At 44.7% G+C, this 14,985-nt stretch overlaps 1 protein-coding gene across 4 annotated transcripts; it reads left to right on the top strand.

Annotated features, from left to right (window-relative positions):
* Nucleotides 1-2,889: 2,889 nt before the first annotated feature.
* On the top strand, nt 2,890-9,395 carry agtrap (angiotensin II receptor-associated protein). Of its 4 annotated transcripts, none has more exons than XM_072715141.1 (6): nt 2,890-3,053; nt 3,445-3,479; nt 4,054-4,165; nt 4,765-4,975; nt 7,145-7,242; nt 7,351-7,940. In XM_072715141.1, the coding sequence occupies exons 1-5, from the start codon at nt 3,027-3,029 to the stop codon at nt 7,216-7,218; spliced, it is 459 nt and encodes a 152-aa protein (XP_072571242.1). In that variant the 5' UTR covers nt 2,890-3,026; the 3' UTR covers nt 7,219-7,242; nt 7,351-7,940. The 4 variants fall into 4 exon arrangements, with proteins under 4 accessions (XP_072571242.1, XP_023646368.1, XP_072571241.1 ...); XM_023790600.2 differs by having other exon boundaries at nt 7,345-7,940; XM_072715140.1 differs by lacking the exons at nt 7,145-7,242; nt 7,351-7,940 and adding an exon at nt 9,012-9,395.
* Nucleotides 9,396-14,985: the final 5,590 nt, after the last annotated feature.

Genomic DNA, 14,985 nt, shown 5'->3' with positions numbered 1-14,985 from the left:
GGGTTGTGCACGTCAGCCTTTCTCATATTTTTCAGCCATTTACACTCTACCACGCACACTGAGATTTTCTACATTTGTATGTTGCTTACTTAACATTCACTAAAAATACACTCAATATTCTTTGCAAGAATATGACATTATTCTAGCAAATAAATATACAGTATGTTCACCATCTGAGTACCTTCATTAGCAAGAAAATGTCATGGCTTTGATTTATCAAAGTATCCCATTTATAATAGCGAGGAAAATTCGAGGTATTTTTTCTACAAGGCACATTAAATACGGGTCCGTTTCATGGGATGAAACAGTTAACCAGTGCATTGAAAGTTAAAGGACAGCCTAGAATTTGACTATGACATCTTCACACAACCAGTTAATAGGATGTCGGACATGCAATGTTGCATACGATTTCCATGTTATAAAGGAAACTCATTTTATTTGATTAATAGTTTCATTTATACTTAACTTTCGGGTGCTTTCTGATGTTTATGAAATAAATGGAGATGATAAAAGCTGTGGTGTGACTGGTAGTATATAGTGCTCACTGCTCATGGGAGAAGAGCAAAGTTTGGACAGAAATAAAAGAGAAATCACGAAGACTGTGCAGGACGAGTCAAAAAAGCATGTTAATCCATCTCTACCTCATAGAATCTGCTGGCCTCATCCTGACACAAAAACACAAATCCCAGAGCAGCAATACACAGCTGGTTCAAGACGTGAAGGTTTTTCCATCTTTTATATAAATATGCAGCAAACAATATTAAGCAGAGGTGGGTAGTTCAGGTCCTGAGAGAAAAGGTCTAGACCAAGATTTTGTTTCAACCAACCAGTTGAGTACTCTGTGACTGTGACTAACTCAACTGATCTAGGTTTTTACTCTCTAGACCTGAACTATCCACGTATGATATTAAGCGGTTGATGAATTTTTGCTAGTTAAAGTTATAATTTAAAAGAAGATACACTCTCCTGTTGTCAACCAGTTGGAAGAGGTCGCCTGGGTCACGGAGATCTAAGCTTGGTGATGGAGGGAGCAGACGGGCCACAGGGGACCAGGGTTCTAAGTCAGCCAACCATCTGCTGTGGTTCCTGTCTCCTGACAAAGGGATTTGTTATCAGCTGAGAGTAAGGTGGGGTGCAGGTCTGCTAAGAGGCTTCCAGATGCTGTGTCCATGGTCTACAGATGGAAACCTCTCTACACCAGTAGTGAAAGTTCAAGACAAAGCGCTAATACAATATAGATAGAGCAGAAAAATAGATAATAAAACATAAATAGGGCTGTAAATGTGGCAAATAGACATATAAAAGTTTATCTGCTTTAAAATGCAATCCTGGCATGTATTGAGGGAGGGGTGAGGGCGGGCACACTGAAAGGGGGCATTGTAGTGCTCGAAACGATACCCAATAGCGCTTCATTATACGCTGTGGTGGACAGAGCTGGTGGCTGAATGTGCTCTTAGAGAGCACCTTCTAGAGGGAATGGGAGAAATTGTTCCTGATGACCATCAGTTTTGCCACCATATTTGTCTGATGTATGTTGTATTTACCATAAACAATTCCACAAATCCTGGTCATGGGAAGAGTAAGGCATGCTTCTGTCAGTCAGAAACTGATTCAGCTTGCTTCACTGTCCAGCTTCACGTCACAAGTCGTGCTTCACTGCAAACCAGATAATGATTGACAGGTTACAGTAATCCCACCCACTTTGTGTTTCAAAGCCTCATTTCATCCACACTCAGAAAAAATGGCAAAAATTTGTACATTTGCTTGTCACTGGAGCTGTACCCTTGTAATTATAACTTTTGAGGTAGAGAAATGGACTCTGAGGAACATTCCAAAACTATAAACAGCATTAATGTACCATCAGTGGTACAGAAATGTTTCTCATAGTCCATTTATGTACCTTAAAAGGTACCTACAGCTAATTGGTACAATTGGCAGATCCTTGAAGGTACAGCCCCAGTGACAAGCAAAGGTACAAATTTTTACCTTTTTTTGAGAATGCACTGCAAATATACCTTGCTCTTATTTTCTACCATAATTGAATAGAAATTTGTTTGAGTGCTAGTTCAGTTGACAGGCAGACATATTTGGAAAAAACATGTATTCTAGGTCTTGTGGAAATAATTTAAACAACCTGGAAAAAAAAAATCTAAAGCTGTCTGGAAATTAAACTGTGGAAAATACAATGTGATTATATTTTTCATCATAGGGGCTGGGGTATGGGGTGGAGAGAAAATATCTGTGGAATGGTGACCCACGTACAAAAGTGAGGCACGATTCTTGCTAATCCATCTCACTTGTCTCTCAAACTTACTGATCCATTCTTCATCAATTTCCTCATCACTTCACCCCTGTAAATTTCTCCTCTAGCACAGTGAGCGGATTAAGGGCTTGATTATTGGACTTCAGCCTGACTGAAACTGTTGCCATTGAAAATACTAAGAGCACCGTAGAGGAGCAATATTAAAGACACAGAGACGGCACATTTGCACAGGATTCAGTGTGGACGGTTTTCAGGTGGAACAGACACTTCAGGACTGGGTGACTGGGTCTAGAATGTGGGGTTAGTGGTGAATGGTGTTAAGGGCTTGATAGGCCACTGACTTTTACATCTGAAACCAGCATAAGTGCCAGTAATATCGTCACACCCACCACATCAAATTTTGCACTGATGAATCAGATACCTACTGACTGTCTCACTTGAGTGAAAACATATTTTTTCTGTACTATAATAAATAAGGCTGTTTTGCCTGTTACAGTATGTGAAAGTAAAAAAAATCAACCAACCAGAAAGATTTGCAAAACGAGGGGATATTATTATCGCGTCTGGTCCGTCAGGCGGGCGAAGGGGGAGGGTCACGTGGTCCGAGTCAGGCCCCCAGTCACATGGTTCGTGTTTGCTTGTTGGTCGGAGGGGAGGCGTTAAGAAAAGTAGTTTGGGAAGTTTCGCAGCGGTTATTTTTACACGGGAAGTAGGGGGAAAATACGGTGGGACACGATCGGCGTCCGTATAGGACAAAACAAACATGGAGATCCCTGCAGTAAACCTGAAGGTAATTAAGCGGAACAGATTTGGTACGGAGTGAATTAACGGAAACGCCGTCTGACAGCTGCTGTATTTCCTTTGATTCATTCACGTTAGTCGATGCGATGAGGGGACGCTAGTAGGCATCGCTTTGGCGATCAGAGATTCTCGGCTTTGCTTATCAGCCATCGGTAACCATTAACCTGTGGGCTGTTCACGGCAAATGTTTTTATGGGCTGGGCGGGTGGTGATTAAATAGTAATTCGGATATGGTTGCTTTCGTTAGTGTATTGGATGAGTCTGGCGTGTATTTCTCCTCCCAGTCTGGCGGTACGGCAGGTCCTGCTGCTGTTTCCTTCAACTCGCCCGTTTAAGTCCGTTTAAGCAGTTAAGATGACTGTTTGTGTTCCACCCTGCAGGCCATCGTCTTCGTGCACTGGTTGCTGACCATCTGGTGAGTCTGCTGGCCGCTTTTTTCCCTACTTTTTCTCACACACCAGAGGAATTTCACCTGGAGCCACCAACTCGGTCGTTCGTTAGAGGTGGGGGGGGGGTTCCTTCTCCTCCTACACAAATTCTTGCTAAGTTAAACTTTTCCATCCCCATGTTCCCCTACGGATTATATAATGAAAACTTGGGGCAAAGACACCAGGGCAATTGGTGCAAAGGCACCATGGTGTCACTATATAACATCACCAGTCAGGGGGCACATACAAGGGCGGGGCCACAGAGGCGCTAGCTGAGAGCTGATTGGCCACAGAGTGCACCCGCCCCTGTCACTCACCAATTCACCTCAGAATCCTAGACTCTTCCCCTGCCGCCTGTACACCTCTGACATTCACGTTTAGGTACCTTTTTATTCACACATGTCAGTTATGAATTTTAAGAGAGGCTGACCTCCAGGGAACATACCAGTTCTGAGGTATTCACTGGGACACTCGTCCCTAATGGTGGCAGGTTGGAAGGGTTGTGCTGAACGTCACTTGCTGTGTGTGTACCTTTGCTTTACACCCGTATGTCACTCCTAGGGGCTGCATGGCCTCATGGCTGCCCTCGTCGTACGCCTGGGGGAATTTCACAGTCCTAGCCCTCGCTGTTTGGGCCATTGTTCAGAGGGACTCTGTCGACGCAGTGTTGATGGTGAGCTTCTCAGCTACTGCACCCCCCTCAGGGGACGGCCAGTAGGACGGCGGCACATATAAGCTGCAGACAATTACGATACGAGAAAAAAAAAGTTGTGCTTTTTAAATCCTGAGTCATTCATAATTGGGGAGCTCTGGGAGACGTACTCAAGTTAGCGGAGTCGAACTGCATCGTGACAGTTTCAGCGAAAGATCCGGAAAGAATAGCTGAGTTTTTTTAGCCCTGTGTTGCAGTGCCATGCATCTGTTATGCGCTAACCACAATAAACCAAAATAAAACCTACTTTTGCTGCTGTTAAGTGAATAAGATGCTCAGTGAAACTACAGGTAAACTGTACTGGTGAAGATTGTAATATGGGAAGTTTTACTCTGTTCTTCATCTGCATTTTTGGTGGCCCTTGGAGTGTCCTGATGTCATAAATATCGGTTTCCAAATCATAGTGATGCACAGCAATTTCTGATTTTTCTTGCATCAGAAGTTTTTATTTGGACAAAACTGAATTTGATCATTGAAAATCGTATACTTTGGCTGATGCCTTGTGTTGTGTGTATTCCTGTTGCTTTCTCCACCTGATGCTGTGTCTCCCAACTGCGCAGTTTCTGGTTGGGATGGTGATGACCATGCTGATGGACATCATCCACTTTGGGATCTTCTACCCGCTGGCGGACAACCTGACGGACAGGACACGGGACACGTTCCGCTTCAGCGTGGGCATGGCCATCCTCAGCCTGCTGCTTAAGCCCGTCTCCTGCTTCTTCGTCTACCAGATGTACCGCGAGAGGGGCGGAGACTACAATGTTAACTTCGGTGAGTGGGTGAGGTCCAGTGTGAGTGTGGGACTGCAGGTGCAGAAGTTCAGATAGGTAAGTCATTCTGCAAGATCAGCCCTGCAGCTATGACTTCCTTTCACCGCGCTTCATGGGCCCAGTGAAGAAGCCGTTGGCTATCTTTGGTATCCCAGCCAGTGGTGTAACAGCTAACCCCTACAGGCCTGTCAGGCAATCGCATGTCGTTGACTTCCTGCATTCAAACACAAGCTCTTTTATTGCTGTTTGATCCACAATCAAGTGGCCGGGGGGGGGGGATTTTGGGCTGTGTCATTTTGCATTTCCTGAATATGCTCTGGCCGCATTTCCTAGGTGCCATTTTGTGACACCGTTAACCATTCACGTACGTGGTTAAGCCTCCTCTGAGTATTAACCTACTATGAACAGTTCTGATCGGTGGTGACCTGTTCATCCCCTGTGCATTCAGTTGTACCAGAAAGGGCTGGTTCTGCCTCATCTGCGGTTTAACAGGAGAAAAGGAGGAGTGCCTTGACATGGTCGTGCTTGCACTACCTCTGATTCTTGCCACGCTGGCCATCTTGGCTCCATTCACTCTCCAGCATGTCATGTGACCTGGAGCTGCTTGCATCTTTGTTTCTGTCCCACCCTGTTAACAGTGGAGCCCCCATGAGCCAAGTTGCTAATCCAATTTAGGGAGTCAGTGGCTGGTCTTTGCACCAGTGGGCACAAAATGGCCGTCCGGGGAACACTATGGGGTGCAATATGAAATGTTAATAATTTGGCCCTTGGGCGGTACGTTCAGGCTTGGTTTATTCTGGTTTAGACTGGTTTTTGTAAAACTGTCCCCGTCCAGAAATTTGCCAGATGGCTGTATGTGTCATTACAGTATGTTATAGCTGTATGTGTCATTACTGTATGTTATACCTGTATGTGTCAGTATGTTGATCCAACTCTGATTTGATTTGGTACGAAGAATTGCTCTTATTAGTTCACATCCCACCCGCTTCGACTGCCATCATACCCTTAAGTGAGCTACTTTAATGTAATGGGAGGCCAGCGCTTTGAATTAACGGCGTCGTTTTGGGTAAAGCTGTGCGCTAAGTGTATTTTTGGGTTATTTATATTCTTCCAGCCACTGATGTTCCTTGAGGATTCATGGAGTCCTTCACAAGGCTTTCAGGAGGGGGAGTCGGGGGTAGGGGGGGGCGGGGTTTGGCACTGATAATCGTGTATAATCGTGTGTGTGTGTGATGCTAATTTAGAGCCAGCAGAAGAGTGGTGTTCAAATGTAATAACACCTTATATTTGAAGGGGGTGGAGCGGGGTGGGGGGGGGGCTCCTGGTTGCTCCACGTGCACCGGTGGAAAGCTGGGCTTCATTTAGAACCTGTGTCAAGGACAAGGAGGTTGTCAGTGTTGGGTTTTTTTTTTCCAAGTGTAGCTTGAAACCCACTGCTTAATCACTTTGCCTCTCCGCCGGGCTTTTTAGTGAAGCTAATTTCGGCCAACAGACAGGAAGCCGAATCCGCACCCTCTGGGGCACAGACGGTACTTGTCGGCATCACATGTCGGCAGCAACGAGAGCCTCGGTGTTCAGGTTGAGCATCCAGGACCGGTTCTGTCGGCCTTTCCATGAGCCGTTGGATCAGTCCCGTCCTGCTCTGCAAGCGAATGTTTTCCAGGGTGAAAGGTTGCCAGGTATCACTGTTGTCCCGTTTTCCCCACGGTGGTCCTGTACTTTAACAGAAAAAGATGATTTTGAAGCCCCCCCCCCCCACCTTCATGGGGGCCTGTTAGCTCTGCTTCAGGGAGGCACATTTGCAGAGTATCCGCCTGTTTCTTTGTTGTTTTCCTCGGTTGTACGGCTCCGCCTCAGCCTGGCGGTCTGTGTTCACGCTTCCTCGTTCTGCACATTCAGCAGCATCGGCACCTCAGAGTTGGGGAATGCTAGAATGAAAGCAAAATGAAATTCATGAAGTTCTATTTTAAGATGCAGGCATTTAATTTGATTTTTTTTTTACTTCTGGTTCAATCCGCCCTCCCTCTGTTTTCTGTTTGGCCGCTGCTGTGGCTCCGCCCCTAATGTTTTGATTGGTCCCTGTCTCCTCTTTCCTGTACCGGATTGGATCTCACCCCTCTCTGTTTTTCTTTTCCCTCCTCCATTTTTGGCCTGTCCCTCGCCTCTTCAGACCTGGAGACCTCGGTGGACAGTCGCTGCACCTCGGACAGTGGCGATAGCGCCCCCTTCAGCCGGCGCTACTGAGTTCCAGGCCCAACTGCCCCTCCTGTCTGTCTCTCCTTTCTGTTGTATGATTTAAAAACCTTTTGTTTTTTTGTACCAACAGAAGCCGGTCATGTATAACTGTCTCTTTTTCTTCCACGTGTCCAGTATCAGTCGCCTTGTGGCCTCACCTTGCCTGCCATCCTGGAATTCCCTCTTCTGCAGTTCCAATGCACCTGTTCTCTGAACGCTGAAATTTCACACTCCTGTTTTGTAATTCTTCAATAGCCTGTTTTATTATTTTTATCATTACTATTTTAGATGAAGGATTCACACTCGTTGGCTCTTTCCGATTCTGATCTTTTTCTTTTTTAATTTTATTTACTGATATACTGATGTCATTCATTTCTAAAAGCACTGGGTTATTCTGTTGCCCTTTCTGTTTGTAATTCTTTTGGGTAACTCTCTCTTTCTTCAGTTACTTTTCCATTTCTGTTGTCAGTCTCATCTCTTCCTCAGCAGGCTGTTTTGTTTCAGCCTATTAATCGTACGTGTTTGATGTCAGAAATAGATTGGTTAGCCCCTCGCTTGAGCTCTCTGTTTGGAGAAGAAATGGAAGAAAAAGGATTAACATGAACATTTAATTTGTTAAGCCTGTCTATGCAATTTAAAATGCTAACGTTTTCTGTTTTTATTAAGAGTAGTAATTTATTTAAAATTTATTTTTTAAAGTTTATTTTAATAAATTCTTCTGAAGGAAATTTCGTGTTTTTGTTTACACCTCGTGTTTTGTTTAAATGCTTTATTCTGCCCAGTCTGTTCAGCTTATATATCAGAACGGGGCTTATTTTTCAGTTTGTGAATCACTTCACCTGTGTTTCTGTGTCGGCATAATGAATGTTCTAGAACACCCCCAACCCTCCCCCCAGATGCCACAGCACAGGTCAGATGTTAAAGGTTCTATCTAATGGTGGGGTAGCTAAAATGTTGCTAGGCACTGGTGTTGTTGCTAAGTATCCCCCATAATGTTGCTAGGAGATGCATTTTTAACTTAAATTTAGCATGTGGATGTCCATTTGTCGCTTACGCCAGTCGGTTTTCAGTTCTCTTGCGTTTGTTTTTGTGCGTTTTGCCGAAGAGTCCGTTTCTGAAGCTTCTGCGTTCTGGCCCAGAGGCTCAGCTCCGGTCCGCTTCTGGCTGTGACCCTCCATGTCGCCCCAGCGTTGTCCCTCATGACTGCTAAAATGACTGATGGTTATGTTTACGTCACACTAGTCAGCAGTTCTGTCACTACAGTCATACTGGCTAACGACCTGGGTGGAGCAGTTTCATTGTGGGGAATTATTTTTGTGAATCTAATCTGTCTAATCTATCACACATTGCAACTGTCAGAAATTTAGATTTTTTTTGTGCACTTGTTGTTTTGAGTGTAAAAATACTAATAAGGAGTCACGGCAGTTTATGACCTTGATATTAATGCAACCATTCAGTCTTCCCTGTTCATGTGTGTTCTAAACTATTAGGAGATGTTCTGGGTCATGACTGTGGGACAATTAACACAAACATACTTTGAATGACAGTGGGGAAAAATGATATAATTTACATGGCTTGTTGGCTAATTATCAGTAGATTAGCCATCTGCCTGGAAGGACCCCTTCCCGGGGACTTCCTGAATGCTAATCCATTTTACATGCTGAATGCTAACCAGGTTTATCCGATGTCCTGACACCTATTTGTAGCAACCCGCACTGGGAAATGAGGCAGAAAATCTGTGAGCGCGACCTGGCGATCAGCGAGCGTGGCATGAGTGTGACCGCGGCTTGTGTTCTGCACAGGCTTCCCCGGTGTCAGCCGGAACCGTGACGCGTACCAGTCCATCGACCAGCAGGACCAACCCGTGGGACTGGCCAACCCTTTCGGCCAAGCGGAAGACGGCAAGCCAATGTCGTACTGAGAGGGGCACGGAGAGACCTGGGACGAACTGCCACATTCATCAGTATTTGGAGGTTGAACTGTAGCTCCCAGTGAATTGAAAAGCGTACGTAGGGTTACTGGCTAATCCTACTCTGAGCATTACCCTGCTTGCTGACTATTTCCATTTTAATTTAGTTCTGGACAGTGTTCCTCCTACGTGTGACAGTCGGTCAGAAGACTATTCAGAGTTTAAAAGGTTTTAAAAACTGTTTGCCATTTTAGATTAAATTATACATTTATTTAAACTCTTGTGCCTTTCTGACACTTATTAAAGATGTTGTGGTAGGTGGAAGTGGTTCATGATGCAGGCCTGCCATGCACAAGGAGCATGAGAATGTGGAGTTAATGCTGCCCTGTGGTTCATGATGCAGGCCTGCCATGCACAAGGAGCATGAGAATGTGGAGTTAATGCTGCACTGCGGTTCATGATGCAGGCCTGCCATGCACAAGGAGCATGAGAATGTGGAGTTAATGCTGCACTGCGGTTCATGATGCAGGCCTGCCATGCACAAGGAGCATGAGAATGTGGAGTTAATGCTGCACTGCGGTTCATGATGCAGGCCTGCCATGCACAAGGAGCATGAGAATGTGGAGTTAATGCTGCACTGCGGTTCATGATGCAGGCCTGCCATGCCCAAGGAGCGTGAGAATGTGGAGTTAATGCTGCACTGCGGTTCATGATCTAGGCCTGCCATGCACAAGGAGCGTGAGAATGTGGAGTTAATGCTGCACTGCGGTTCATGATGCAGGCCTGCCATGCCCAAGGAGCGTGAGAATGTGGAGTTAATGCTGCACTGTGGTTCATGATGCAGGCCTGCCATGCCCAAGGAGCGTGAGAATGTGGAGTTAATGCTGCACTGTGGTTCATGATGCAGGCCTGCCATGCCCAAGGAGCGTGAGAATGTGGAGTTAATGCTGCACTGTGGTTCATGATGCAGGCCTGCCATGCCCAAGGAGCGTGAGAATGTGGAGTTAATGCTGCACTGTGGTTCATGATGCAGGCCTGCCATGCCCAAGGAGCGTGAGAATGTGGAGTTAATGCTGCACTGTGGTTCATGACAGCTTATGGTGGGCAGTAAGCCTGTGCTAACATGTTGTTAAAACAGGGCTGATAAGAGCTTAGCTTCTGTTTTTTGTAAACATTCACCTTCAGTGCTGTTAGAATTATATTTTCATGTGTGATGTATGTGTGAATCTCTCTGTAGTTTAAATATTGGATGAAAGATTTGAGTTTGAGTTGAATGTCATTTCACCTTTCTGGAAAGCTATAACACTAACTGGTCATTACTTTAAGAACCCAGAATTTCAATTGCCAGATTTTACTACTACTTTTTCTAAAGTTGTCATACTGAAACAGCAGCTGCACTTATGAGCAACTTTGGGTATGCTGATATATTTCATTAGTAAGTTTGCAGGACCACCAGCCATAAGACGAAGTAGGAACAGGTCAAATGATTCTGTAAGAAGTACAGTAATGGGTCACAAGTAGCGTACAGTCTTTATACCATGCACCCTTTGTTAGCGCTAATACAGTATTAAATCATAAGCAGTTTAAGGTCTCGGTGCCTTATGTGCACCTTAACACTCAAGGCACAGAGCTTAACACTTATGTGTGACACAGCGCCCCCTAACTGTGCTCAGAAAACTGCACCTTTGCTGTGCTTTTTCTGTCACTCACCGCTGTCGGCCTGCTACATACTGTCACGCCCTCTAAGGAACTTTTGCAGTTAGTACTCAGAGCCACATGACTTTCTATAAAATTTCTAAAGTTAAATGCCACCCCTACCCTGCCATGGCCTTCAAGAAATGTCTACTTGGTGATGCTGTTCATCATTATTAAGAGTTGTAATTTTACGGATTCATATTGGTAGCAATTCGTATGCTAAAATTCGGAGCGCTGTCACGCCCGGCACATGGTCGGCCATTTCGGCTCTGGTGTCCCAGCATGTGATGTCTGTCCAAAGGAAGCCTGTGCAGTGCTCTGTCGGCACTTCAAACGCGGAGCTGTGTGTTCGCCCATCTGCTGGCCCGGCCTGTGCCGGCACTGTCTGCGCAGAGAATCGCCACGTTCCCCGTTTAGTCACCGATGAGAGATTTGTCTGTTACGACAGAAGCGGGTCGTTCCCGTCGCTCTGCCTCTCACGCCTCCTCTTTTGTTATATTAATTAAGTAATCAGCAGAGGAAGGCAGGGTGTGACACTGGGGGGTGGGGGTGGGGGTGGGGGGGGACTCCTGTAGCGCACAAACAAACAACTTCTGCTTTACATTTAGACAACACCCCCCCCCCCCCTTCCCCAAGTTAGCTTTCAAGTTGCTTTAGCGATATTACAGGTCTCCATAGAAACCATGTTTCATCTGCAGGGAAAGGCAATTCTTGTCTACTTTAATTCTTATAAGGATGAAAAAGAAAAGTGTGTTGCTAATTGAATTCATATCAAGTCATCCCGTTCCTGATGAGAAATAATACCTTGCCTGGCAAGATATGAGTAAAATTGATATGAGTAAATATAGATCAGGTGGCGTCAATTGAGGTTTTAAATTTTTTTTCTGAAACGTTTGTTCATAATTATGTATAGTTAGTATCGATGCTTCAGGAGATTATGTTTTAGGAGATCATTGACAAACTAGCGTCTGGTCCCTGAAATGGCCTTAGGGTTTGGCTCCGTGTCCTTGCACATACACAGCTGAGTCTGCAGGAAGGTAGCACTTGCTTTTCCTGCTTTCAGGTGTTACTTTATTTCCCATTACACGTTTTTAAAAAAAAGGAACCAGCTTTAACAGACTATGTGAAGACATGCTTAAATAAGACGGCCTAAAACACCGCAGTGAAGAAACTCTTAATTGTATAAAAGGCCTTCAGATATTTTTCTTCTCCATGCTGTAACTCTCTCTAGAAAATGAACCCTTTCTTTTAATCCAGCTTAACAGTAATTGTGTTGATTGTTTCCAAAACACGCCGGCCAAGTTTGACGGTTTCTGCTGTAAGCAGAAAGGTTTGGGGAAAAAAAAACTCCATTGTCATAATATGTGTGTTAAATGGCTGTAGAGAGTAATGACTCTGTCAGGAGAAGCCTAGACTGGGTAGAGGGAGTGATGGAGCAAAAATCCATTGTGGCATGATGTGGAATTGAAATGTGTAAGTTATTAAAAAAAAAGGAGGATTCATGTACTGAACAGTTCAGGTTTCAGGCGTCGCTGGAAGGTTGTTCAGTCAAAACAATGAGGCTGGTGAATTAATCAAAAGTTCGTTATTGACGGGCAAGTCAGACACTCAACTTCTGAGTATGTTTGGTAATTTTTGTGCTATATAACGATAATACGGTATACTGCGATATTTTGATGGTCCCAGAAGAGCTGTGAAGCAGCAATACTAACTACTGCACCGCCCCTACTATGTGTGTGTGTGGTTAATAAATGTATGTCACTGCAAGGAATGTTGTACCGACCAGTTAATGTACTGGATTAAACGCAGTGATATAAAGGAGAATATTCTTCACTGTATTGGTATTAGCCAAAACTGTGGCTGGCTGTCTATGAATAAAATCTGTATGAAGCTAATAATTAATATTCTTACCATAAGAGTAACAGGTAACGTAAACTATGATGATCGATAAATGAGAGAACACGATAAAGCTGAGATGGGATTCGCATGTAGTACGTATAACCATTAAATCACGGATCCGTCACTAACGAAAACGAGGAAAAGTGAAACGACATCACTATGTTAATTTACAATGAGCTTACTCTCAGTTGCATGCACACTACTGAGTCACAACATGTAAATATTTAAACATGCATTTAAACACATGTATGTTGTTCATTTCTGCCAGTCTTTTATCTCTTCCACACACTCTCTCCCAAAACAATTAATGACATTGATATTAAAATGGAGATTACTACCACAGATGTGTGTCCTGCGTAATCAATACCTGGGCTGCCAACTCTCACGCATCTGGTGTGACTCTTTCAGACTCCCACGCTCACACGTGAAATCTTATGGTGAATCTGTGTTATTCATTATAAACCTAAAATTAGCGACGCCAAAAGCATTGGGGCAGTTTGCAAACCCTGAAGATTATTTACAAGGTAATAAAACTCTTGCGTACATGTAAATGAGTGTGCAGACTTGTCTCAAGCTGAAAAACTTAACTCCAGTCAGCTGACCAAAGTTGACAACCTGGTAATTACAATATATGGGGGGGATTTCATCAGGGGGTGGGGGGGGGGGGGGGTCTGAGGTGAGAAACCCACACATGAAGGAGGTTGAAGGTCCCGGGCCCAGGTGATAACGAGCAGGTTCTGGAGGCTGGCATCCGTCCCAGACCCCTGTAGTCGGAGGATAAGGAGGGGGTATCACTGTTAAGAAAGGCTGGGGGGGGGGGGGTATTCTTCACAACCGCATGACAGTGAACAAAAGGACGACAGCAGAATAAGCTCACAGTTCCAGGAGATTCGTCCAACAAGATGAGAGTTTTGGCCACGCCCCTGAGGCGGAAGGAGTGGCGTCGTCTGGGAAACAAAGTGGAATTGCTACGAGGGCTTTAAGACAACCTTAAATGTCATACATAAGCTGTTTCTCAAATGATGCTGCAGACCCAAGATTTGCCCCATGTAAATACATAATAAAGAGTGTGACACCGCGGTAAATAATGAGTTCAATGATATAAAAACATACGGTATAATACAGCGACAAAAATAGCTTCACGTCTGGTTGTTTTCTCATCTAACCCTATGAGCTCCCCATGGTGCCCGGGCCTCTTTGACTTGTCCAAGAGGGGTCGAGGATCCACTAGTCATTTCAGCAGAGTGAGCTGCACAGACTGTGAGCTCTGCAGGTGGTGATGCGTGCTCCTGCTTTTAACAAGGGTAGCTGACCTGCTAATGATTCATCCTACAGAGTCCTTAACAAGCATGTGCCCCCAGGGCTAGAGGGGGGAGGGGGGAGATCCTGTGAAACTGGCAGTTGATTCATTGACTGATCTATCGCCGTGCACCTTGTGGTTCCTTATGTCAAGGACACCATTGCTGTCTTCATCATAGACTTATTAAGCTTCCACACCGAGCGGTTGGTTCCAGGTTTTATGTGAGTGTGTAGAGGGGGGTCTCTTTTTATGTTTAATCCTCTGTAACTCTCAGCAGAGTAGCATGAAAATCTCTGATCTTGATTCAGGACTGACATACAGGACATCTGTGTTTGATTCCTCTTCATAGCTTATGATCTGGTATTTAGTATATTCTTGACTATCTACAGTCTGTAGTATCCAAAAGTGCCTGACTCTATCTTATAGGGCAAATGATGTTTCATCTTTAATTGTGCCTTATGGGCATGTGCCCCCCCCCCCCATATTCTCAGAAATCTTTGCCAGCATGGCTGAAAAGTGCTCCTGTAATGATTACATATCACGCTGTGGGCACAGCTCACACAGATTTAGAAGACCAGCAAGTGACCTGCAGGCACATGATCAATCCCTAGGGGGCGCTTCGGCGAAGGTCAGACAAGACACCTTGTCCCACTTTTATTCCATTCGCTCCCCCATGAAACCGGGAAAGCAATTAAGTTACTCTACTACAGAACTCCCAGGACCAATTTGGATGAGGGGGAACTGTGGTCCTAGAGAACTCAGCCATTACGTAGAGGCACAGGAAGGAAATTTTACAAGGAACAGGTCTAATCTTTTATCTAAAGTGAACATTAAGGGTGTTAAAAAGATGTTGTATTTTTTTTAAAATAAGAAACGATGTAGCTGTCTTGAATCTATACTGTGATGTCTGTGATTCCAGCTCAGCTCTGGTTAATGTTCAAATATGCGTTAGTTTGAGAAGCAGGACTGTAAT

The sequence above is a fragment of the Paramormyrops kingsleyae genome, chromosome 8 (genome assembly GCF_048594095.1).
Source record: "Paramormyrops kingsleyae isolate MSU_618 chromosome 8, PKINGS_0.4, whole genome shotgun sequence".
NCBI classification, from domain to species: Eukaryota; Metazoa; Chordata; class Actinopteri; order Osteoglossiformes; family Mormyridae; genus Paramormyrops; species Paramormyrops kingsleyae.
Note: the sequence above shows the minus strand (reverse complement) of the source record. Positions and strands in the feature narration are given on the sequence as shown.

What these genes read in the sequence shown, in the direction of transcription:
- agtrap (XM_072715140.1), top strand. Translation starts at nt 3,027, where the DNA reads ATGGAGATCCCTGCAGTAAACCTGAAG. An exon ending in TCCCTGCAGTAAACCTGAAG is followed by an intron (nt 3,054 to 3,444) that starts GTAATTAAGCGG and finishes TCCACCCTGCAG; the next exon opens with GCCATCGTCTTCGTGCACTG. An exon ending in CTGTCGACGCAGTGTTGATG is followed by an intron (nt 4,166 to 4,764) that starts GTGAGCTTCTCA and finishes CCAACTGCGCAG; the next exon opens with TTTCTGGTTGGGATGGTGAT.